This window comes from Patagioenas fasciata, chromosome 1 (genome assembly GCF_037038585.1).
Source record: "Patagioenas fasciata isolate bPatFas1 chromosome 1, bPatFas1.hap1, whole genome shotgun sequence".
Lineage (NCBI taxonomy): Eukaryota > Metazoa > Chordata > Aves > Columbiformes > Columbidae > Patagioenas > Patagioenas fasciata.
In genome coordinates, this window is record NC_092520.1 from 134152505 (window position 1) to 134179136 (window position 26632).

At 42.1% G+C, this 26632-nt stretch overlaps 1 protein-coding gene across 8 annotated transcripts in view; it reads left to right on the forward strand.

The window, feature by feature from the left end:
- The window catches only part of CALD1 (caldesmon 1), a 214410-nt gene that overhangs the window by 129718 nt on the left and 58060 nt on the right, over positions 1-26632 (forward strand). Inside the window, exon 1 of one of the 8 annotated variants that reach the window (XM_071815419.1) lies at positions 22607-22821. The exons of the other annotated variants lie outside the window; for them this stretch is intronic. Coding sequence (XP_071671520.1) covers positions 22775-22821 — 47 coding nt within the window. The 5' untranslated portion in view covers positions 22607-22774. Of the gene's footprint in view, positions 1-22606; positions 22822-26632 lie in introns of those variants that run through there. 8 annotated transcript variants of the gene reach the window in all.

Here is a 26632-nt window from a genome sequence, read left to right on the forward strand (position 1 = left end):
AGTCCTTTACACACATGCAGTGAAGAGAAAGGCCTCTGCTCCAAAATTCTTAGTCTTAATTAACACAGGCTGTGCATGGCTGATTGACAGAGAAGTGGCAGAACATACACTGGATTAGCAAATGTGACCCGGGCGCAGTGATTACACTGAAAGACAAGCTTTATAAGGAGATCTGAAAAAAGTAGCACCTCTCTCACCTACCCTTTTGCTCACCTGAGACCAGGAAGTAGAAAGAAAGGATATGTTTCCTGAGGGGAGTTAAAGTGAGCTGTTCGTCACTCATCTAATGGGACACATCTACTTGATCATGTACAGGTGGAGGGGTACAGGCCCTGTCTCTCATTCATACGACAGGTGTATCCTGTCCTAAAAAAAACCCATATCAGCAGTACCTGCAATCTGATATCATGAGGTATTTCTGAAAAGCCTTCCATGGATTTCAAAAGTATATTCACAAACAAATTGCCTTTTTTTTTTTTCCTTCTCCTGGTTCAAAGCTGAAGGCAACCCATACAATAAGAATACATGCTGGTGACTACTGGGAGTGATCAGCCCCCTCTTTCTTTCAACCTCTACATGTGATCCCTATCCTTCCCTTCTTCTCTGTTCCCATTCTGCTCTGAAGGTCTGTAACACTCGGGACTCCCAGGTCTAGAATCAAAACCCTACACGCAAGCCAGCAACTGCTTACTTTTACATGGCCATTTTCACCTTTCTGAGGATGTGCAGTGCTCTGGCATCTGTTTTCTTCTAAATCAAACATGTTCCACATATTTCTCTATCCCCTACCCCAAAGAGCAACAACAGAGAAAAGATATAGAAGTGGAAGAACAGACTGGGAGAAAAAACAGTTTTTAAAAGCATCTCCTGTGAGATGCATTGCTGGCAAACCGTGCCCCATGTCTATGCCTCGGGTGGCTTCCCAGCAGTGCAGGACTGAACCCACAGTGCTTGGCTCACATGGGGGCCCCAGCACAGTCCCTCCCGGGTTGTCCTGGGCAATCCCAGCTCTGGGATGCTGCTGTGCAGGAGCCCCTGGGCAACCACGGAGGTGCTGAGCAACTTGCACACTCTTTATTTTAGCTTAGGACCTAGCCTTGCAGGTGCTCGGGTGTTGGCCTTTATGACAATGGGTATTTGGCTTGTGATAAATGTACCAAGCTTTTTTTTTTTCTTCCCTCCCTTTAGTATTTAATGCTCAATTGTCAGCATCCAGGAAAGTGGTGTTTAGACTGCATTGGAAACAGGTACCAATATGGCTAGCTGATGCAAGAGTGGCTTATTTTCCATTTTAATAGCTCTTTAAACAGGTCCTGCATTCGTATACAGCTCCTTTGTTGGAATAAAAATCTTTGCCGTAGGCTACCAGGCAGCTATAAATAGCCATCATGAGTATTTATGCTGAGGATAATCTCAGGAGAAAGTATTTTTAACTTTGCACATTGTTTAGAATAGGAAATTCTTTTAATGCCCACATTTTCCATTGCTGGTGCCATTAGCTTTTCCCCACCCCCTCTTATGATATGTGCCTTGTTCTTTTTTTCTCCTTGTCATTTCCTTTAAGGTTCAAGGTTACAGCCAATCTGCTCCACAGGCAGACTTGAGTTTATTATTTTTTTTTAAGGAAAATGCTAATTTGGGCCTTTTGTGACTGTGTGAGAATTCAGTTCATTTCATGGGGCTATCAGAATGTAAACTAGATACCTCACTAGGCTGTCACTGCAATTTGGGTAATGAATGAGCACTTTATTTCTCTTGCACATGGAACTAATGCATTTGTTAGAATAACAGTGGCCAATCTATTTTATACTCCCACAGAAGGTATTCCACTTTTTTTGGCAAGTTTATAAGAGCTGCTACTTGTACCAATACTCAAGCTCATGTCGGCCAAAATAAAAAAGTGTAATGCTGAGCCACACTTGTAACTTAAAAATATGGTCCCCAGCAAAGCCTGTTCTCACACAAGTCAATATGTCAATAAATAATTGCAATCTACCAACCTGTCAAATATTGTGTAACTTGAGAGAAAGTGCTGTGTGGACTAGGGACCAGATTCAAAACAGGTTATAAGCTCACACAACTTCAAGTACAGCCTTTAAGAGAAGTTCACAGTTGACCTGTGAACAGCTCTGTAATCTAGTCGGGCTTTTTGTTTTGGTTTTAAACTTACAAGATACTGAAACATTCAAAGCCTCGCAGTTAATAGGAAGTAGGTAGCTTCTAGACAGGGAAAACCTAGATCATCAGTATGAAGTTTTAGCTAATTATTTGACAGCTAATATTACGCGAGGTATGTCCTGTCCAGAGAGTGAGATTTTAAAAGGTATTTCAATACCTTGTGAGATTGTCTTTGAAATCCCTGTTGATCTGTAATGTAGCTCCACAAAAGCCAATCTGTGCACGCTCTTGAAAATGTCACTCAAGCTCCCTGCTACTGCCAGCAACCCCAGAGCATCATCTATCCCAACTCCTATGAAAGGGGCTGGTGCTTTTGGAGGTGAAAAACAGATGTTTCAAGCCTCACTTTCTCTGCGCAGTTGACAAGGATAGGATCTCCGGCCTGTAACCCACCCACCCTGTTTGTAAAACAGTACTGTTAACTTAGTGAGAGTTGTTTGTGTTTTTGCCAGTTTATGTTACTGCTCATTTGCCTATTATATTTGCCTATTACAATGTTTGTTACATAAATATGTAGGTAGGTGTGTACACATACCCTGCAGTCTTGAAATGCTGGTCTGTCTAAAGCAAGGGCTGGTGACCACATGTCCAATGCCATGCTTATAATGAGAGAGAAGAAATTGGGAGGACAGGAAAACTCACACAAAACCTTTTCAGTGCAGACCGCACCTTGATTTGACCTGCCAAATGAGCAATGCACTGTGCAAAAAGATCAGGGCTCCATTTCCCATTTGTAATGTTGTTTGCCTGAAGATCACAGGTTATTAAACATTACTATTAAACAGAAAATTTGACTTTTAAGACTATGTATATTTTAGGGAGACATGATTGCTGGAGAAACCACAGTATATGTCAAGTAGACAGGCAAAAGGGCTGGGGTCTTCCGCCCAAAGGCAGCTGACAATCTTCTCCAGGCAGATTTTTATCGTCTTGAAAAGTCTTTGCTGAAAGCCATCAATGATCTCCATGGGGAAGAGCCATGGGAAATACAATAATGAGTATGCCGTAAGCTCATCTACCCTGGGGGGGGACTCCTACCCTGGGTGGACAAAACCCACATGAAACAGTAGCAAACAGATGGATGCACAAGATTAGAGTTAAGTTTTAGTCTGTTCAGCCTGTTTTGAGAAAACAGGCAGTATTTAATTCCACTGCTGAAAATATGGGGAGTATATAATTTCTGGCACTGCATAGGTGTGCTAGAAGAGGCGTAAGGCATGGGGAATCTTCTCCCCCATAATACAGCAAGGCAACAGCGTACTATGAAGTGGATGGAAATTGCTAGAGAATAGAAACACTGCCAGAACAAAAGAAATTTTGCTGACTGGTCTGTGTTGAAGGGACGCCTGCCTATGCCATCTTAGTGCAAGGGTGAGACATTGCAAATTTCTTAAAATACTGGATTAAATTCTGAAAATCCAATCTTGGTGACTGCATTTGTTTATAATGTTCTGCGTAATTTGATGTCAATTTAAAAATTATTTTAAAAACCATGTTTGACATCAGTAAAAATGCTTGGTTTTATTCTCGCTTTGAAACTTATTGGTAGCTTAACTTTAAAATAAATTGCAGGATCTTGTAAATATGGACAAAGGTATCACAGTAACAGACTCAAGACCATGCCAAGAGTGGTTAATTTCAAAGGAAGCATTAATTTCCTTTTTTTCTGTTTTTCAAGTATTTTTATGTGTAGGAGAAATGCCTCTCCTGCATAAAAATTTTTTAAAATAATTGCTTTAAAGGGCATGAACAAGAGCCTGAATCGAAATGTTTTGCTCGTACACGAAGAATCTTTGTTTAACTCTTGCTTCCAATTTTTTATTCATGCTATAGTACATTTGGAGCCAAGATCAGTATAGGGTAGATGTGAGCAAAACCTAGTGATGAAATAATAATATCTGGCTGTCCATCATAACTTGTTCTCTTTGTCTGACTAGTACTTAAGCCAGGAAAAAAAAAAAAAAGGCCAAAGCAGCAAGAGGAAGGATGATTTTTCTCTTGTAGATACAAAAAAGCAAATGAACACATCAGCAATTTGAGATCTTAGGTTTGGGTGCACTTCTGGGAACATTTGTCATCCAGCTTCAGGAGGAATTGAGACACCAAGCCATGTTTGTTTCTGAGAATACCATTTGGAGGTAGCAATCGTGTGCTGGGCATGTGGACTGTATCTTGTTGCCTGGATAGACAGAGGGTCGCAGTTGGTATAAACTAGGGCTAAAACAGACCCATAGCAAAGACCTGGAGCACCTGATTACTGCAAGGTGATTTGATACCACTGGTTGTGGAATATAGACCAAACTGGAGTAACTTCATTCACTGTTGCTCTTCACTGTCAATAACACCTTCTCAAAACAGACCGAGAGACATTTGCTGCATTTGGTGGAATAAAAGGAATTTAAAGAATTAATAAAATCCTTTGCATGCTCTTTCAGGTGAGCTCTTGGAAATGTGATAAAACATATCACCCAGATCAGAAGAACTTGATCCACCTGGGACTGCTCTCAGCCTAACCATTGCTGGCAGCATTTGAGCTGATGTGCAGATTCGTGGGTGACGAGGCCATCCCTCTGCTACCTTCTGCCTCAGCTGGCAGCATTGTTCTTCCTGCCATGAGTGCAAAGAGTCAAAGAAACCTAGTTGCTATTTTTAGGTCTCAGTCTGAGTCTGCAGAGTGGGTAGTGGGTTCTAAACATGAGCTCTTGGACTGGCTGGGACAAAATCTGTGTGAAGGTATCCTAACCTTTTAGTTTCATAAATGTATTCAGGTGGAAAATAGTCCAAACAAGTACTGTGTGCCAAGTTGTGAGATGTATCAGTTGTTTTCTTTTTACCTGCACTAGGTATGTTGTTCTTGAAGGAGGCTATTGTCAGACACAGCAGTGCACACATGTAGAAATAAGGGATGGCGTCTGAGAGGTTACTATCACTTTGTGGAGCAGTCAGTTACAGATGCCGTTATCTAGCTACCTTTTAGGGAAGAGCCATACCACTTGGAAGGGGATAGCTGGTAATTTGTTTTGATTTAGTTAAGGAGTATCTCTTTTCCAGCTTGTGTTTCTGAGTAAGCTGTTTACAAATTAAAGCAGAATATAGAGAAATTAAATGTTTAATCTCATTTTAAATAATGGGCATTTTCTGAATTTATATTAAATGTCTGAACCTCTTATAAGAAAGCAGATGGAGTGATTCTTAACATAACATAGCAAAGATTATGCTTATTGTTGACATCTTGGTCCTATCTTCTTTAATCCTCCTTCAGTGGCACAATTCCCACAATGAGGACAGTTAAATAATGAATGATTAAGCAACCTTCTCATCACAGGCAGTTCACTCAGAGTCCTGTGCTTAGCTGTGACCGTATGCAGCCAAGATCTTCGGGTTTAGATGTGTTCAAAAGACGGGAACAAATGAATTTTTTTTTTCTGTGCAGAATTCCTAGTTTCCTTACAAGAAGTTTAACTACATTGCTAAAGACCTCGATGACCTTTCCCCATTTACTTTGAAGACCTCTAGCTGCCACTGTTTACAGTGCATTATTTTCTGATCCCAGTGTTTTCTTACAGTCTATAAGAAAAAAAAGCTGTTGCTTTGGGGTAGCTTCTGTCAAAGAACTGCCCTAAATGACGCTACCATAGAAAGGCAATAGATAGAGGAACTATGTTTGAAGCTGTGACTTTCACTTATCACTAATTCTTCCTATCCATCACGTAGCATATATCTGGGTTTATCAGGTAGTGAAGGACTGTCATGCATAGGCCCAAGACCGCAGAATTAAGGATACTCTGGGAATCTGATTTTGGAATGTTGAAGATATATTCTTACCGTAACAAGTTTTTCTCCTTTTCTCTGTGCTTGATTTTTGTAGACAGGCATATGCAGTGACATGTTCCAGACTGACACAAAATAATATGGATTGTATGTGCAGGGGCTACTATTATAAGCATGGACAGTGTATATGTACATGAAAAAAGGCAGCCACAGCGTACAACTATTTATGATCTGTCTGATAGTTGAATGTGCAAATTGTACTAGAGCTTTGTGTCTTTTACTTCTGGATGAAAGACTACCTTTCTTTATTCAGTAATAGCAGGCTTGAAATTACTAGCCTGTGCTTGTTTTGGTTTTGGTTGTTTTGTTGGGCAGGGACCAGATGTACTTTAAAACTTTCAGAATTTGTGCCTATAGAAATTCTTGGACAGAAAATCTTTTTATAAGGTTCTAGCTCCTACTTTTGTAACAGTCTTGCATTTTTAAGTGAGTTAAGTGCTTTTGGAGAATTTCACATAAGTAATTATCCTATTATATATTAAAGATAATAGGAGTAAAAGCTGGAAGTAACTTGTTGGAAGTGGTGTAGGTAGTATATGCTATAGTGGTCTCTCTAGGTCCTTCAACTGCTATGTAATTTTTAATAACATTTACTCTTCCTTTCATTGTGATATTTGGGCACATCACACTAATGAGAACCACAATAATTACAACTTAATTTAGCAGGTTTAGATTATAAACTGTAGCTTATAAGGTGATAGAGTAGAAAAAGTAGCCCTTTGGCTCTCTCTTCACTGAGGCAGGGAACTCCTCAGAATAAAGGAAGAGACCACTGCTTGTTTCATGCCCAGCATATGGCTGGGGTGCTGCCTGGTCTTCACATAGACTATGCAAGATCGGGCAAGGCTCTGTACGCCCACTCCTTTAACTGTGCTTTCAAGGAAGGATCGTGAAGCATCTGGCCCTCAGCTAGAAAGTCAGAATGCAGGAAATGCCTTCTCAAGTAGCATTTGCCATTTGTGGTTTCTGGTATGTTGGTGGGTGTGTTCTGAACATGGCCATCTTGATAAGAAAATGCCTAAAGCCAAACGCTGTTCATCAAAGGATAATTTTCTTTATCTCTTGGTTCAATCAAATGTAGAGGTTCTAAACACAAAAATGCAGTACTTCTTTCAGAACCACATTTAACCTCTTAAGCCTTGTCATGTGCAGCAGGAATATCCAGGTCACAGTTAAGGATCAGGCTTGTCTTCCCAGTTGACTCAATTTCCTTTGACTTTCTCCAAAGAACTTTCTATCCCCTGACATTGTGCATGTTATGTCTTATCATAGATGAGATTTTTTTCGGGGAAAATTTTAGAGAAAAAAATCACAAGAAAGGTTCTAGTGTTTCAAAAAGTGTCTGTATTTTGATTTTGTAAATCATAAAAATGTAAATATTGAAATACTTTCCTATCTAGGTATTATTTGGATTCATATTTTTCCTCCTTAGGAGGAATGGAGAAAGAAAACATCCCATAATTTGATTGGGTTATTTGAGAGGTATATTGTCTAGGTTTTTGGTTTTTTTGAGAAGTACACTTTAAAAAATGTATTTGGAATTGAAATACAAGGGTGTGGCCAAAGCTGGGTTTTGGAAAGGGGTTCTATTTAAGGGGAATGCATGTTTGAGTAATACAGATAGGAATAAAATACCAGTGAAGGATCACACTATGCTTGTTTATTTTCTGTGGAGTTTCCTACGCTCCCAAAATATCTGCTATCTCCTATTCTTTGAGTTCAGAACTGGCCAAGGCTGGTTATTTTTGTATAAGATTGCAAGTGTTGCAGATGTTCATTTAAATCCCATCAAGTGATACAGCAGGAGTCTTTCTCCATGATGGTGTTTGGAGAGGTGGCAGGGCCTACTGTTGGTCCTTTCCCCATTGTTGAGTGGTGTCTCCACTGGGGCTTGCTCAAGGCTGGTGGGGTTGTAGTGCAGAGGGAGAAGCCTACGCAGGCAGCAATGTTTCTCCCAGATGCCTTGGTCGCATGAATGCCCTAGCTCCCACCATGTGGGGTCAGGGTGCTGTTTTGCTGCCCACACCCCACCGTCAGGTCCTCCTTGCATGTGAGGAAGGGTGGCTGGGACACATTGGCAAGGAGGAAGGGAACAGAGTGTTCTGTGGGCAGCATAGCCCTGGGATCATCCCCTCAGTTAGACCATCGCCCTTGGACAGGCTACCCAACCTGGCTGTGAGGAAAGAGCCTGTTTGCCCTTTACAAATCCCAGATGCCAGAGATTAATCCATTAAGTACTCACCCAAAATAAGTTTGGCTTTGATTACACAGTGTACTTTCCACGAGTATTGGTGTCGTTGATGGTTTTAATGAGCATATCAGAATTATGTATCCTGGCTCCCTTTCCTATTTCTAAACATACTGGGAAAACCCCAAAGATCCTTGGTTGATTTCAGAGCTCTTTGGAGGCTTTAGAAACCCTCGCTGAGATAGCATCTGGCTTATCAGAGCCTGAAACAGCCCTTTCAAGAGCTTCAACACTAAAAATAAGAGCTAAGTTTTACTGCCGAACATCTCATCAATAGTTGGTTAGCTCACTTGTTGGCAGACTGAGACAAATTCACTTTAATGCTTGCATTCTGCTTTCAGAATCTACCTTGATATTTGAAGCTGATGGGATTTTTCTGCTTTCCACAGGGCCAAATCCTGGGGTCCTTGCTTAATTTTAAGCTCCGAATTTCACAGCAGTTTTCAGTATAAATCACAGGATCACATAATGGTTAGGGTTGGAAGAGACCTCTGGAGATCATCTAGTCCAATCCACCTGCTAAAGCAGGTATGCCTAGCATAGATTGCACAGGAATGTGTCCAGGGAGGTATTCAGTGTCTCCAGAGAAGGAAACTCCACAACCTCCCTGGGGAGCCTGTTCTAGTGCTCTGTCACCCTCAAAGTAAATAAGGTTTTCCTCATATTCAGACAGAACCTCCTATGCTTCAGTCTGTGCCCATTGCCTCTCATCCTATTGTTGGGCACAACTCAAAGGAGTCTGGTCCCATCCTCTTGACACCCACCCTTGAGATATTTATAAACATTGATAAGATCCCCTTTCAGCCTTCTCTTCTCCAGGCTGAAGAGAGACAGCACTCTGTCTCTCCTCATAAAAAAGGTGCTCTAGGCCCCTAATCATCTTCGTAGCCTGACACTGGACTCCCTCCATCATTCCTTGTCCTTCTTTAACTGGGGAGCCCAAAACTGGAGGCAGTACTCTAGATGCAGCCTCACCAGGGCAGAGTAGAGGGGGAGGAAAACCTCTCTCGACTTGCTGGTCACACTCTTCTTAATGCACCCCAGGATACCATTGGTCTTCTTGACCACAAAGACACATTGTTGACTCATGGTCAACCTGTTGTTGACCAGAACTCCCAAGTCCTTCTCTGCAGTGCTGCTTTCCAGCAGGTCAACCCCTAAACTGTACCAGCACTTGGGGTTATTCCTCCACAGGTGCAGGACCCTACATTTGCCCTTGTTACACTTCATTAGGTTCTTCTCTGCCCAGTCCTCCAGCCTGTGCAGTTCTCGCTGAACGGCAGCACGGCCTTCTGGTGTGTCAGCCCTTTCTCCCACCTCGGTATCATCAGCAAATTTGGTGAGGGTTCACTCAGTCTCTTTATCCAGGTCATTGATGAAGAGGTTGAACAGGACTGGACCTAGTACTGACCCCTGGGGCACCCCACTAACTACAGGTCCCCAACCAGACTCTGCACCATTGATCACAACCCTCTGAGCTCTGCCATCCAGCCAGTTCTTGATCCATCTCACTGTGCATTCATCCAGCCCAGACTTCCTGAGCTTGGCTATGAGGATGTTGTGAGAGATGGTGTCAAAAGCCTTTCTGAAGTCAAGGTAGACAAGGTCCACTGCTCTTCCCTTGTCAACCCAGCCAGTCAGATTGGTCAAACATGATTTCCTGTTGGTGAACCCATGCTGACTACTCCTGATAACCTTTTCCTCCACATGCTTGGAGATGACATCCAGAATGATGTCACCTTTCCAGGGATGGAGGTAAGGCTGACTGGCCTGTAGTTTCCTGGGTCATCCTTCTTGCCGTTTTTGAAGACGAGTGACATTGGCTTTCTTCCAGTCCTCAGGCACATCTCCTGTTCTCCAAGACCTTTCAAAGATGATGGAAAATGGCTTTGCAATAACATCTGCCAACTCTCTCAGCACTTGTGGGTGCATCCCCTTGGGGCCCATGGATTTGTGGATGTCCAGTTTGTGTAAACGATCTCTAACCTTATCTTCTTCAACTACGGGAAAGTCTTCCTATTGCCACACTTTCTCTCGTGTCTCTAGGGTCTGGGATACTTGAGGGTTGGTCTTAGCAATAAAGATGGAAGTGAAGAAGGCATTCAGTAACTCTGCCTTCTCTGTATCATCCATCACCCTCCTCATTCGGCAGTGGACTCACATTTTCCCAAACCTTCCTTTCACTGCTGATGTACTTGAAGAAGCCCTTGTTTTTCTCTTTGACATCCCTGGCCAGACTTGCTTCCAAGCAGAGCTTGGCCTTCCTCACCACATCCCTGCATACTCTAACAGCCTCTTTATGTTCCTTCCAGGTGATCTGTCCCTTTTCTACATTACATAAACATCCTTCTTCCACCTGAGTTTTGACTGGAGTTGCTTACTTGTCCATGCTGGCCTCTTACTCCCTTTACTTGATTTCTTCCTTATAGGGATGGATCAGTCTTGAGCTTGGAGGAAGTGATGTTTGAATATTAGCCAGCTCTCTTGGACCCTTGTGCCTTCTAGAGCCCTATCCCATGGGATTCTTCCAAGCAGGACCTTGAAGAGGCCAAAGTTCACCCTGCTGAAGTCCATGGTTTCAGTCGTGCTTATTGTCTGCTTCCTCTATGCAGGATCCTGAACTCTTATCATCTCATGGTCACTGCAGCTGAGGCTGCCCCCAGCCATGACATCTCCAACCAGTTCTTCTTGGTTTGTTAGGACAAGGTCCAGCAGTATGTTTCTTCTTATTGGCTCATCCACCATCTTTGTTAAAAAGTTTTCATCAATGATCTGCAGGAACCTCCTGGACTGTGTGTGTTTAGCTGTGTTGCCCACCCAGCAGACCTCAGGATGACTGAAATCTCCCATGAGAACCAGGGTATGTGATCGTGCAGCTACTTGCAGCTGTCTGTATAAAACCTCATCAACTTCCTCTTGGTGACCAGGTCACCTGTAGCAAACATCCACAACAGTATCCCCCTTGTTAGCTTGTCCCTTAATTTTTACGCATCAGGACTCAACTTGTTCATCATCCCCTCCTAGGCAGAGTTCAAGACATTCAACTTGCTCTCACATGAAGTGCAACTCCTCCACCTCGCCTTGCTGGCCTGTCTTTCCTAAAAAGTACGTAGCCTTCCATGACAACATTCCAGTCATGTGAGCTGTCCCACGTCTCCATAATAGCAATGAGATCATGACCCTGTGAACGCACATAGATCTCTAATTCTTCCTGTTTATTTCCCATGCTATGCACATTGGTGTACAGACACTTCAGGGAAGTACTCAAGCATGCAGGTTTCTTATGAGGATTGCAGAAAGATCTACCGCAGCCATGCGTACCCTTGAGGTGGTTGGCCTTCTGGTTCTCATCTTGGGAGGCACCTAAGGAATATTTGTCACTGCTCTGGTTGGTCCAGCACATTCGTCAGTTGGATGTCATTGCATGAGCATCACCACTTTGGACCCAGCCCCAAAACCTCATCAGCTTAGAGCCTGCTTTACCTCACCCCTCTATGCTTGCTGTCTCCTCCCACAGCATGTCACAGGTCAGCCTGATTACATCCCCCTCCCCCATCATATCTAGTTTAAAACCCTCTCAATAAACCCTGCTACCTTGTGTGCAAAGACCCTCTTCCCCTTATGTGTAAGGTGAACTCCATCTGACACCAGCAAACCCAGTGTTGTGTTGGCCATCCTGTTACCAAAAAAATCCATAATTGTGGCAGTGACACCAGCCACAGAGCCATATGTTAATAGAGTGCACCTGTCTGTTTCTTCTAATGTCACTGCTCATGACTGGAAAAGAGGAGAAAATAACCTGTGCTCCTGATTCCCTCACCGACTGTCCCGAGGCCCTGAAGTCTCTTTTAATTGCTCTTGGATTATGGGTTGCAACCTCATCGCCACCCGCATGAAGAACCAGTGATGGGTAATAGTCCAAGGGCTGTACCAGGCTGGAAGTTTCCTGGTGATGTCCTTAACCCGGGCGCCAGGAAGGCAGCAAACCTCCCTAAGAAGAGGGTCCTTCTGGCATGTTTGACCCTCCATACTCCCCAGAAGAGAGTCACCTACAACAACAACCCTCCTTTTCTTTCTTGCGGAGGTGGTCTTAATAAAGGGTGTAGGCCTTTCAGATCGTGTGAGCAACTGTTGTGTAGATGGTCCTTTCACTTTCATCGGCCATAGACTGGCCTTCCACTTCCAGGGCCTTGTACCTGTTGAATGGAGGTACCTGGGAGGGTGGGGTGGGCAAGAGGATGTTTCACCTGCTACCTCGGGTGTGGACTTGTTTCCATTCATCCCTTTCCCTTGACCTACTGTCTTCAGTCAGGTGGGAGGAGGATAATGGACATTCTTGGTCTTGATGAAAAAGCTGCTAACCTTTTTTGCAAGAGAAAAAAAAGTGTTCCAAAGTATTAAAAGTATTTGAAACTCTGCCAAGTTTCTGAAAATCCTTCCTAATTTCTCTCTTTCGTACATTTCTGAAATGTTTATTGGAAACACAATTTTAATAGTTTTGGAGAGTTTTAGTTAATTAAAATTTATAGTGCCCATTTTAGTGAGATGTTGTTAATTATTACTATGAAAACCTTGAAGTGTTGGTAAGAAGCTGTGTAAGTGCAAAGATGGTGCTCTAAGAACGGGTTTGTCTCCAGTTGCCTCCTCTTTGGAGTGATAGAAAATGCTTACTTTCAGAACACAAGTTGTTTAGAAGAACAAAACAGACCTAGAAAAATAACAAAAATGCCCATATATAGTAAAAGGACTGCCTCTCTTCTTCCTTCCCACAGATCTCCCTCCCAAGTGGCTCATGATTTTCTGCTGACAGGGGGGACCCAAGGCTGCACACACATTCTGGGGGCTTGAGCCTGCTCAGCAGGAAGTCAGACCCAAGAGGCTTTCCTCACATGCTCCTACCTGGCTGCTAAACAGTTCAGATATTGAAGTATTTAGGCCTGTTGTCCAGGGCTTCCCATCTGTGGTACCTGCTGCCAGCTGGCCCTGACATGCTGGGCTGTGCTCAGGAAGTGCTGAGCTGGGGCGACCATTTGCATCGTGCTTACATGTCCTCCTCGGGCTGTCTGCGTAGTGTGGATGAGGTCTGGGCCCTGTCCTGCAACCCTGAGCACATGGGTGTGTCCTTTTGCAGACATGTTGAGCCCCTTAACATGAGTGTGAGCGTGTACAGTGCATTTGGGAAGAAATCATGGTCTTCGGAATTTGCTCAAACCTGGACTATCCTGATAGTGTTAGGTGTGGCCTGAGAGCAACATGTTGCAGGAGAAACTGGGAAACACATACAGGGTGCCTTAAGGAGTTGTTCATGTGCAGTTGTTTCTAAATTACAATAGATTTCAGGTACTGCAGTGCAGAAATGTGTATTAGCGCTTAAGTAATCAGAGAAATAACAAAGAAAAAATATATTTGAGTCTGTTACTACATTGGAATAATTTAAGTCCCCAGAATATTAGATGCACACACAGCAATGCGAATGCTAAATATTTATGTTGATTTCATTTTGACTCTTGATACCCTTTTATGTGTGTAACCCTGCAATAAATTACTTTTTTTTAAAGACTCTACAGTGCAGACAGCAATGCCTGTACGTGGCAGACCCCAAGCTGCCTGCCTGCAGGGGGCAAAGAGGAATTTTGCTCCACAGGAAGAGCTTTGCACAATAAGGCCAGGTGCAGTGTGGTTTGCCTTTTTTCTTTTCCCATTGCTTTCCTCTAAAATATTAGGCGTGAGCCATGGCTGGAGGCAAGAATCTGGCCTTAACAAAGTGCCCTCCTGATCTGATATGACAGGCCTTGTGGAAGCGTTCAGCCTTGACCCTTTGTTGTTTTCAAGAGGAAGATCCCATTAGATAACAAGTGTACCGATGAGACTGAAAGATTTTGTGTTTACATTTGCCTAAGACCTGAAGAAAGTGAAGAAAAAACTTCTTTTGTTTGGGCTTTTTTTTTTTTGTTTCCTTCAAAAAAGGTGAATTATTGGAAAAATAGATGTTGGATGTATCCTGTTTCTTGAATAGTCCACAAAGTGTTACACTTCTAACAGTTTAATTTCCTCCCTGTGAGACGTTGGAAAGGCTTGCTGCACAGGGAGAATAAGTTTCATGGGTTGCTAGGTCATCATGGAAAGTGAAAATGGATTGGGACAGGAGTGCTAAGGAGATTTATCAGACAGCTGTGACTCTAAAAGTTAGGACAGAGATCAGCATGCTGAAGAAACCTCTGTTGTGAACTACAGAAGTGAAGGAATAACAGGGATGGGGCACACCCTCTCCTTGCATGTTTGCTAAAGTGTATTTGAATGAAACTGGATGTATAACTAGCCCATAATTTCCAAAGCATTTTTGTGTGGATTTAGCAATCTGAGTGCTGTCAAACCCAATGACTGTCATATTGACGCAAATACCAGGCAACATTTAGAAAATTTGGGAAAGGTATTTTGCCAAGAAAACAAGGCAAAACAAACCACCAAGCCTCTCTTTTAACGTGCATTCCTATAGGAATCAGAAATATGGAAGACAGGGGGAAAAACATACCAACATGTTGACCATTCTAACAAAAATCATGCTCTACTTGTCTTTTTTTGGAATGTTTTTTGAAGTTTTCCCCTGGCTAGAGGCTTTTGAAGGAAAGAAAAGACTCATCTTCTGTCTTCAATTAACTTTGTTAATGATTAACAGAGCAGTGCAGTATGTGTGGTGCGTTTTAATTACATCAGAGGAGACATGATTTGGACAAGATTTTAGTTTCACTTTGAAAGTTATTAAATAAACTGACACTATTTGCTCTCTGAAAGTTCCTGGAAGCATCCGGTTAGTCAGTAATCCCTCTGCAGCTAGTGAAATAAAGCCCCTTCCAAAACACCTAAGGGCCATTAACAGATCTTAAAAATGAGCGGTCGAGTCAGACATCCTGCCTTGTGCAGGGTCCTGTTCTAAGGCTCCAATTTCATGTTTTTAAGCAAAGTTCAGGGATAAGAACAGCCCAAACTGAGTGTTTCTAGTCAAGGTTTGCATTTTGGATACCTCTGAGCTGTTCAAGTGGCATAAGCTGTTGAACAGTTGCTGCCTTTGATGGAATTTGGATGGCTTTTGCTAGCTGAGTTTATTGGGTTGTTTGTGAAGTCAAGTTCCTGACCAGGGCTTGGATGTTGTTCACCAGTAAAATTCAGAGTATCATAAGATAGGAGCTTTTGGGACAGGAATGTCTCCATAAATTGGCCCAGCAGGAAATGCTCTTCCCTTTCCAGAGCTCTGTGTGTGTGCCTGTGCACACATTTAGATAAACCCTTCCAGCAGGAAAGGATCAAGCCTAAAGGCTGGACTCGGACCATGGCTTCAGACTGACATGAGATAGTGGATGCACTTGCTGGTATTTGATGGCACACAGGGGCGAATAGATCTCACGCTTCACACTTCATGAGTTTACTGTTGTTCATGGGAGTGTCTGTTAAGGAGTTTTGGTTGAAGTTTCCACTCATGCCTGCTCAGTAGTAAAATCAAGGCATAACCTGTTGTGGCTAGAGATGCACCTATCCTCTATGTTTGTATCACACCTACTGCATTGTGGCTCTTTCAGGGTTTTTTTGGCTAAGTTTGCAGTGAATAATGATGTTTGGAGCATGCCTGTTAATATATTAAAAATAACATTAATAATTTGGTATAAAACCTGTTGTTGAAAGTGTTACTGAAATTAACTATTGCCAGAAACAGTTGGGTGGAGACAACTTGCACCAACATCATTGGCAGCTTATTCAGCCTTCTGTTTTGTGGACTCTGCAAGTACTATCCTATGTGGCCGTAAGCAGAAGTCCTACAAACCAAACCACAGATTTCTTTCTCACTGCTAAGGGTGAAATTTATTTATAACAGTTATTACTCCAAGCAAGCTACGGTTCAGGTATAAATGAGAGATAGTAAATTTTAAAATTTGCCAGCAAAAATAATAGATTGCTTTTTATTGCTGTGAGAATTGGCATCTGTCCCTGAAATGCATGCAGCACAAAAACATGGGTGCAGAAGTGAATGAGGAAACGCTGGCCCCTCCCTCTGCGGCTGCTGGTGGTTGGAGAGAAACAGTTTGCTGCTCAGAGGGCGAGGGGACCCGAGTCTGCCACTCATTGGTGACAATGCTGGGCCATAGGGAAAGGAAGTAAAGATGGCCTTTATGAGTGCTGCCCTCATTATGGTTTCCTCTGTTTTAGTTGTTCAAGTGACCAGAAGGTAACTGTATCCTGGCTGTTATATGAAGGCTATTGTTTGGATCTTAGTTTTTATTTGAAAGCAGTGAAAACCTGACATAAAACAAAAGCTATGCCTTGGTGGAAATATTCTATCACGACTTTGAAATATTATGCTTCTTTATTTCTGGATTGTGCATTGCCCCATAAGTAACTGATAGAGAATGCAAACACCAGCAAATATGTTTTTCTAATCAAGTTTCAATTTACAGTTGAAGTTCTCCTTGGAATATCATTTTAACACTTGTCTTGGAGTTTGTTTTGTTTACTGCTACAGCTATACATGCAGTCAGTAACTTTTCCATGTGAGAAGCAGGGTGATATTAATGCCTCGAGAACTCTGCAGAGGACCAAACTGCCACCTGTGCTTTCCAAGACTGGTGTGTCCCAGAAAAGCAGGCATCAGATAAGATTGAGTGCTGCATGGGCTCTGTGTGGGTCTTCCCTATCTGGAAGTACATTGTCGCAAGTGTCTACAATTTCAGGCTTCAGACTCTTGCGTTTTGATGTACAGGGTTGTGTTCTCAGTCCTGCAGAACTTGTCTATGCAGGTAGTTCTATCATTTGCTAAGGCATTCACTACGTGATAATGTGTCCATGTGAGCAAGCAAACTGTTTGCATGTGCCTCTATGATTTGCACAGGCATACGTCCAATCCCAAAACTACATATTCCAAACTGACAGAGTGTACTATCAGCAAGTTTGCTGATGACACCAAGCTGGGAGGAGTGGCTGACATGCCAGAAGGCTGTGCTGCCATCCAGCGGGACCTGGACAGGCTAGAGAGCTGGGCGGGGAAAAATTTAATGAAATACAACAAGGGTAAGTGTAGAGTATCGCATCTGGGTAGGAACAACCCCAGGTTCCAGTATAAGTTGGGGAATGATCCATTAGAGAGCAGTGTAGGGGAGAGGGACCTGGGGATCCTGGTGGACAGCAGGATGACCATGAGCCAGCACTGTGCCCTTGTGGCCAAAAGGGCCAATGGCATGCTGGGGTGTATTAGAATGGGGGTAGTTAGTGGGTCGAGAGAGGTTCTCCTTCCTCTCTACTCTGCCCTGGTGAGACCACACCTGGAATATTGTGCCCAGCTCTGAGCCCCTCAGTTCAAGAAGGACAGGGAACTGCTGGAGAGGGTCCAGCGTAGGGCAACCAAGATGGTTAAGGGAGTGGAGCACCTCCCTTATGAAGAAAGACTGAGGGAGCTGGGTCTCTTTAGCTTGGAGGAGACTGAGGGGTGACCTTATTAATGTTTGCAAATATACAAAGGGTGAGTGTCACAAGGATGGAGCCAGGCTCTTCTTGGTGACAAACAATGGTAGGACAAGGGGTAATGGGTTTAAGCTGGAACATAAGAGGTTCCACTTAAACTTGAGAAGAAACTTATTCTCAGTGAGGGTAACAGAGTACTGGAACAGGCTGCCCAGTGGGGTTGTGGAGTCTCCTACTCTGGATACATTCAAAACCCGCCTGGACGTGTTCCTGTGTAGCCTCATCTAGGTGTTCCTGCTCCGGCAAGGGGATTGGACTAGATGATCTTTTGAGGTCCCTTCCAATCCCTAGCATTCTATGATTCTATGAACTGAGGATGTATTTTAATACATATATTCACTTAAATGGTTGGGTAAGTATTATTACTCACAGCCTTGTTTTGATGAGTACTCAAAAGATTTACTCCAAAACTTTACATATGGGTTGCCAGACTCTACCTACTGAATATGATTTAATACACCAAGTGTTGTTCATCTGTGAAATTAAGTCCCTGCTCACATGCCAGTGTCCTAGAGTGAAATCTCACAGGAGGGTGAATGCAGATCCTTTTTACTTTGAGAGATGCATACACAGAGTTCCCTGCAGCTAACTGTATTGGGGCATTTCAGAACAGACCTTAAAAATACCAACAGTTGGTCTGCTCCGTGAGAACATGAAAGAGACTGTGGCATCTTTCATTTTCTCAGAGAAGGAACAGTTAAAAATATTCTTCAAACAAGAAGCAGATGTTAATGTCATTAGAATGGATTTTCATAAAAAACAGAGTTCTGTTTCTCTTGCAAAATGCCAGTAGCTTTGCAAAGTTCTCTAAAAGTCTGCCTACTTACTTCAGAGTAGTGGCACATTGGAGAGGTGGTGCAGGGTCTCTGAAACAAATCAGATATGTTTCTGTAATTTATTTGCCTGCCCATTTTGAAACTGCCTTAGCTTGGAAAAGGGCTAAACAGAAAGCTGAAGAAACAAGAAGTTATTTAAATGACAGGACAAGACCAGTGAGCAGCACAGCAAATCCACTGTTCACAGAAGGGTGCAGAAAGGAATAGGCTAAATTTATAAAGGCATGGTCTGGATGGTGTGTGTGCCTCTGTCAGGTTCTAAATTCACTGTAATCTCAAAAGAAAAAGGATTCATGGACTATTGTGATCACTTCACCAAAAACTCTGCCTTACATGCAGGAATGTTTAAAGTAAAAATAACAAACAAAATATTAAGTGGCTCTCTGGATGACCTCTGGACATTCCTATTGTTAATATGAGTAGACGTTGGAACCTCCCAGTAATAATTTCCTTTTTGAAAGCTCTCGCCTCTCCTTCCTCCTCCTCACTTTGCTGCTTTAAATGTTGAGAAGCTAAGAAAAGCCCTGTAGTTCCTTTAATTGTTGTAATAGATGAGCCTACACTCTTATAGAGCCATCTCACTTAATTTCATTGGTGTGATTGACACCTCTTTAGTGCCTTAGTTCATTTAGCACTTGTTTACTTAGTTTTTTTCTCTTTCTAGTGTCTTCCTTAGGGTTCTTGGTGTCTTAGCGCCAGGTGATAATTTCTGAAGCATCAGAATATACAATGAAAACAGGTTGAGACATACGGCTCCTGCCCCCAACATTTTTCATGCTTTAGATGGCCATGTGAATTTTTGAAATTACTTAGGAGAAGGTGATTTGCCTCTTGCTGGTCCATATGCAAGATCTTCACCTCTGGGCCACAGTGTAGTGAGAGCATCTCTGTCAGTTAAGTTACTATAGAAAGTAAACAACAAACATTTGGCTTTGAAATAAGTTCAATGACCTATGACTGCGTCAGATCCTCTTCCCAGTTTTTTTTGAAGCAGTTGCAAGCATGGTGAAGTCCTGTCCTCTTTCAGGAGAACCAGTTCTGCATTGCTGTAAACTTAGGGAGCTGTTGGGTCTGCACTCAACTGCATGAGAATGTTTGGCATTGCACACATTTGCCTTGTCAGAGCCCTCTTTTGTGTTGCAAACTGAATCACCAAATGTCCCAGTAGCTCTTGTTCCTCAGCTGAATGGGCTTTATGGCTTAAATTATGGGCACAGATCTGAGGTGAAGCCTCCAGGGCACATCCCAGTGCAACAGTGCTGCTGTTAGTCCAAGTCCACTTGGCCATATATTCGTGTCCTGCACACAGTGGATTAACATGCCTGTATCCAGAATTGCATATTTGATTTTGCAGCTTTACAAGCATAACAAATCATGGTTGTAGCAATTTCTGGATGGAAAAAAAAAAATCAATGCTAGTGCTGTCAAATTAAAAATTAATATGTGGATACCATCCTGCAGAGCATTTTGAGCAGCTGTGGAGAAGGACGCCTCTCACAGATTAATGATATAGATTGTTGGACAGAGAGACTTATACTGTTTGGAAGTGGGATTTGCTCACCCTATTTATCTTCAGTTCCTCATTTACAGGCAAAGGTGGCACATGATTTTAGGATAGACTTACGTGGTCTTATTGTTTATTGCTCAATAAACAGGCAATTGACATATATTCTCAGTAGTGTTGTAGAGATATGGGCAAGAAGATGCTATTTGGTGTTAGAAATCTTGCTTCAAATAAAGAATAGGCTGACCATGTGAATAATTGTGTTTCATCCAGAGTGAAGTTCTCCTCCAGAATTTTATAATTCATTATTTGGAAAAACAAAGAAAAAAGACAGGGATTTTTCTGACGGATGGGAGAGATTTTTAAACAGTTCTGGGGTTTACTACAAATGCAAGAGGTTTCCCCTATTCCTAATGATGCAACAAACAGGTCAAAGTTTTTGTCTAGAGCTAGAATCTGCATGAGAGTAGGGTCAGATTTTTGAAAAATCTGGAACTATTCTTCGAAGACGTAGAATGTAGTGTTTCATAGGATAGTCAATTTGCTTTTATTGTTATCCTGCATGGAAACAGTTTTGTTTGTGAACACTGCAATAATCTAACTATTCAAGAATGGATTAAAAAGGGTGTAGAAGTCACTCATCTGGAAAAAAGAAATATTTCTGTGACACAGTAGTAAATACAGACCTGTATGATAAATCTGTAGGGCTGCCTGGGAACCTAGTTTATAGTTTCATAAACATCAACTCTTACATCTGGCATCTGATTAAAATGTATATTTTGGCAGAACAATGATATGATCTCTGTTTAACTAATGGTCTTCCAGAGGGAAGAATTCTGCTTCTGTAATTCCCCAATAGGAGAAATGCCTTTTTCAGCGAAAGTAGATATAACTCCCTTCTTACCGTCATTTTTAAGGGACTCTGTGCATTCACAATGCCTTACATGCCTCCTTTTCCTGGAGGTCAGAGTAAAAGAAGTGGAGATGGCCTACTTTCTGCACTCTCATCTCATTTGCAGATCTCTCTGCAATCACAGAAATTGAATCCATATTTTCTCCCTTTGCAATCAGTACTATTGGCCTTTCCTTGCTCCAGAGCAGAATTCCAGTATATTTTGTACACTAAAAGATTGGATTTTTAGATGGACTTTAGAACAAGAGGCTGGATCTGCAGGAATTGTATGTGGGAAAAATATCAAAATCTTGGGGTATTGCAGACCCATTTCTGAGTGTGCAAAAACCCCTGAGCTTGTACATTCTTCCACAGGAATCATTCACCTATTTATAAAGCACAGAATTGTTAACTTTTCACAAAAATATATCTCCTTGAAACAGCAGAGGGAGTTTTGAGGAGGAAAAAGGGTGATTATTGACTGCAGGATTTGAGCAGAATGTAAAGGAGTATCAGCGCCCAAGCAAAGTGCAGCCATCAGTTTCTTGCAAGCTCTAAGAAAAAACAAACTGTCAAGGCTGATGCCTTCTTGGACATCCAGCATCCTCCATGGCTTGGTGCAGAGAGGATTGCTTTGGTGTTCACTCCAAGGTAAGAGTGCCACCTACTGAACCCGCATGCTCCTTCCCACAGAAGGGCGAGCTTGCATTAGAGGTTTCCCTTTGGACTACTAATCTATCCACACCCATGCTTGTAATTTATGAGATGTAACAAGTTCAGACCCTGGGGTGGAATGGCTGCAGGTCTGCACAGTAAGCTGTTTCAGTTTATTCACAGATACAGGCTTAAAAGGGATATGAGAGCCAAGCATGTGAAATCATGATGGTACCTCCATTTGAATCTCTGGTTTTGCATTTCTGTTTCCTGTCTCATTCACTGGGTTAGGTGGAATAACATTGAGGAGAGTCTATTAGGTTTGATTTAGCTCCAGTTCTGTTTTTAATCCCTTTGCTAAACACAAGATGGTCTTACCTTGTCTGCAGTTGAGATTGTAGCTACTTCTCACCTCCCTGGATTTGTTCCTGTTTGGCAACCACCCTCCAGTCTTTTGAGCTATCTAATCCATCTTGATCTTTCACAAGTTAGACTGGATACAAGTGCCTGCAAAATGCTTAGGCAATGATTTATGATCAAAAGTGAAGACTGTTTCCTGGACCTATATTTAGGTCCTTTCCCCTCATCATCTCTTGGTAGGCTGGAATGTGACTTTCCTACAAGAAAACACTTGTGAAGGCACCTCTGTGCTGTTCTCAGGCTGCTCGGTGCTCAGACAAGCTTGTTAAACAGAAGCACTCCTTTTGAAAGCTAAATGGGATGCAAGCGTTGGTCAGTCAAGTTGAGCAGCTGAGAAATCTGTACGAATTTCTGCAGCTATGGGCCCAGACATAATGAAGAGGTTCTATTAGAGAGAATACAGTAAAAAAAAGAAAAAAAAAACAAAACACATACGACATACGATCACAGAGCAGAGGGGGGTGAAGTGAGGGGAGGAGGATACAGGATAGATAATGAGCTTGACAAGAGGCAAACAGAGTGTGTCATTACCGGAGCTACAGGAACGACCAAATGGTTAACCTGTGGGGTGGAAAGAGCATCCAATGCGTCTCGCATGCCTGAAAGGATAATGACATTTTTATTATCTCATTCCATGCCCTGATCATCCATCCACTTGCTCCCTGAAGCTGCCAGCAGTTCGAATTGATTCATATGCTGCAGACATGATCAGCAGATCATACTGCAGGCAGAACCTGACAAACCTTTCCAAGTGAGTTGCCGATTTATTATATCTGTATGGATTTAGCTTTTTGGTGTTGTGTAGGAAGTGCTGGATAGTGTGATGAGAAGGGGGAACAAAATGCTGTAACAAGCTGGGAACCTGGTTGAACTGGGAATTAAGCATCGGACGTAGACTATGTTATTTTGCTCCTCTTTTCCTGTGTTGTGCTCTATTGTCTAAAGGGAAAGTATTTACATTTATGCATGTCTCTTACCTGAATTGCAGAGTTTAAATTGCATTGTTCAGTAGCAGAAGAATATGTTGGAAAGGGTTGTTGCTGATTGGAGTTCTGTTTCATAGTTTGTTTGAAAGCTTTCTCATAACCCAGATTGCTTAACTTACTGAGTAAATAAAGTCCTTATGGCACGTTCATCCCTGAATGTGGGAGGGAAGCAAGAGAAGAAAATGAACTAGCCTGTGTAATGTCGCCAAAGAAATCACCTGCTTTATTCGGGTCCTGTGATGTTGTTTTGTCTGCTTATATGTTGAGGGGTGGGAAACAGGACACTATTATGTTTCGAAAATACTGTGATTTATATCAGGGTTTTGTTTTGAATTTGAGAGAGGTTATGAAAAGCAACTGGGATTTCTGGGTGCCTGTTTCTGGAGTTTCCAGCACAAAATCCTGTGCTTTTGCGGGGAGGGAGGTCCGGAGTTTCTGAAACTCAGTACCTCCAAGAAGTCCCTTCCAGGAATCCCAAACCCTTCATCGTGATTTCAGAAATTGGGCAACAAATAATAATTTAACGAAGAGTTTGTCAAATGGGTTTGTTTTATATTGATCCATAGTGGAATACAGCCACAAGCCACAGCAGCCAGTCCCCCTGTACTGCTGTATGGGAATGGGGAGCCGCCATGGCAGAGCACCAGTTTCTCTGCAGCCTGTGTGAAGGGAAAACAAGGGAAGGGAAAGGGAGCCGTGGGTGAGATTCAGGCACATTAGTGCTGCTATAAAAGGTAGAAACCCTGACTCTTGATACCTACTATGGGGATCTGGTCCTGAGTGCAGTGACCCGTGCTCAAGCCTCCGAGGCAACCTTCAGACCCTTTTTACCAGTCTGCGTTGGGGCCAGTTTATCTATATGTCAGAGTCTGTCTGTTTTGCCTAAAAAAACCAGAAATAATTTGATATCCTTGATGAGAGAGATTCTTCTCTGCTCTCCTTTGGGTGAGGAGAGAGAACCAGCAATTTGCTAACTTTATGCCTGGCGTATCTCCGAAGCGTTGGGCGAATGCTGAGAGGAATGCCCTAGCTTGTGTATTCCTTAGCACCCGCAATTATATGATCTGGAATGAGTTGACTGAAGTCAGTGAAATTATATACGGGTGAAAACAATCCTATCCCTTTCTCTTGAAGCATGGTTGGCTACTATACTGTTGATTTCCTCTGTCTTGGGAGATTTGAGTCCTGTAGCAGCTTCTAAACAAGAGCAGACACACCTCGACAACCAGACGGGTTTTCTTTCATCAAGAATCACAGTAGCATATTTGTGGAAGATAAGCAAAGCACTGTTTGTTGAGAACACTTAAGAGAAATCAAATGTGTGGCCAAATGTGGAAACCAATTTATACCCTTTTAACAAACACCTCTGTGACCTCAGGCCAAAAGCGAGGAAGGCACCTTTAGCGTTACCCACAAATGCTTCTTCAAAGCATTGCTCAGTGAAATACATGATGAAATACTGCCCTTCCCAAGCTAAGGCATAACGTAATCATTCCAAGTGCTCATGTTTTCTCAGGAGATTGTAATGGAAAAGAAAAGGAGTATTAAAATCCTTATAAGTTAACTCTCTGGAGACTCTCCAGGGAAAAGGAGGTGGCTGTTTTTGCACTGTTTTGAATGAGGTACAATGTGATTTTTAACTTCTTGCAAATGTCCTCTAATAGCCCCTCTATATGATCATTTCAGCTATGCCATTTAAAGGTCTTCTCCATGCTCTCAGTGTACTTGTAGTATTTGTAGAAAATTTTTAAATTGCTAAATAGCTGAAGATAACACTGTTCACATTTGTTACACTAGAAATTAAAAACAGAAGCTCTCATCATAGTCAAGAAATAATTCTGCTTGGCCTGAAAATATCAAGACTGCTTGGTAAGTGTATAGGGATGCAATTGGCTTACTTTGCTGGACACTGAAGTGTTTGCTGTGCAAGTTCCTATGGAAAGCAGAAGTCATTTTGCCAACAGGTAGAATATTTTCTTTCAGCAAATTATAGCTTTTATTCAGACTTCGCAGATCATTCATGGGTAGTTTGGTTGTTAGAAGTTCAGTCTTTCACAGGATTGTCTTCATATTGTACGTATTTTTTGTTTCTTGGCTGTGTGTTCAAGACAGATAATTAGCTAGGTGTTTTTTTAGGATAAGAGAAAGGTTGAAGAAGACATTTGTCCATAGACAGCAGCAGTGTTGGTGGCACTATATTATCTGTTAATTCTGCTCCAAAAATTGATGCTGTTAATTTTCACTTGAAGCCATCTCTTTCCTTCATTCTGTCCTTCTGTGTCAGCCATGCTTTTCATTCCTGTTCCCCAGCGGTTAAGGGCCTGAACCCTTAATTTATAAAAGCATTTCTACATTACTCACTTAAAGTAAGATGGACATAATGTGACTAAAGACCACATGCACAAAGATGTTAGCCTGCAGAGAGCCCATTAGTGTCCATGTTGAAAGCTAAAAATCCCAGTCAATTTCTGGAAGTGGCTCTTCCCCAACAGTGACAAGAGTACCATGGGCAAAGAAATAGGCAGTGTTCTTATAGTGTCCTGTCCATTTATGAGCAGCACTATTTATATCCAAGTGAAACTTCAGTGACTGATATCTAGGAATGAATACCAAAACACTTGGGATGGCGAGTGTTTTTGATGCAAATATGTTTTTCTGTGGGTGGACCCACATAATTATGTTGCACACTGTGGTAACAATACTCCATGTATATGAAGCATTCTTGATCTATTAGAATTAAATACATGTGATCTGGTGTCTGATTTACATACAACAGAGACAGTAGGTATTGAAGACTGAATGTTCAGTTCAAGATTTTGTTGCTAGATTTGGGAACTTTCCTCATAGTGGGTCAGAAGAAATTTACTGGAAGAGCTAAAACATTTTTGAATGAAATTATACTTGGTGGAAGAAAAATTACAGCAGAGAAAGGACAAGTCGATAAGGAAACATATCTGAGATTTCATAGCCTTCTTGCCTTAGTGAAAGATGCTTTTATTTTTCCAGCAAAAGCAAGGCAGCATTGGGAGGATGAAACTGCATTAATCTGTGTGGAGTTTTGGGAATCCATGTGAATAAGAAGTCATGATGCTGCGAGAACCAAATTTCTAAGATTTTGCCAGAGAAAAGTGACCCTGGAGAATTTTATGAAAACTCTGAGCTGAATTCCTTATCATTTCCAAGTCTTAGTTCAAGCCAGGAGAGTGGTGAGAGATGTTAGACTCAACTTAGTACTGCTGTCTGGGAATCCAAATGCCTGAAATGAGCTGTGAGGATTGTTTCTGATGAAAGGTAAATCTAGGAAAAGCAAGAAAAATTGGGAGAGTGCTTGGTGGAGCAGGACTGGTCGGGAGTTCATGTCGGGTTTCTGAGATCAGTTTTGTCTAAATGAAAATGAGGAAATACTTTTTTTAAATTAAAATGCCCCTTTTTTTGACACTTCCTAAATAAGATATTACTGAGCTGCATATTTGTGATATTTTTTTGAAATAAAACATTCTGATATTTTTAAATTTTTTTTTCATTTAGGTGAACAATTTGTGTTCTTGTTTCAGGCTGAATTCAAACAGCCCCGAA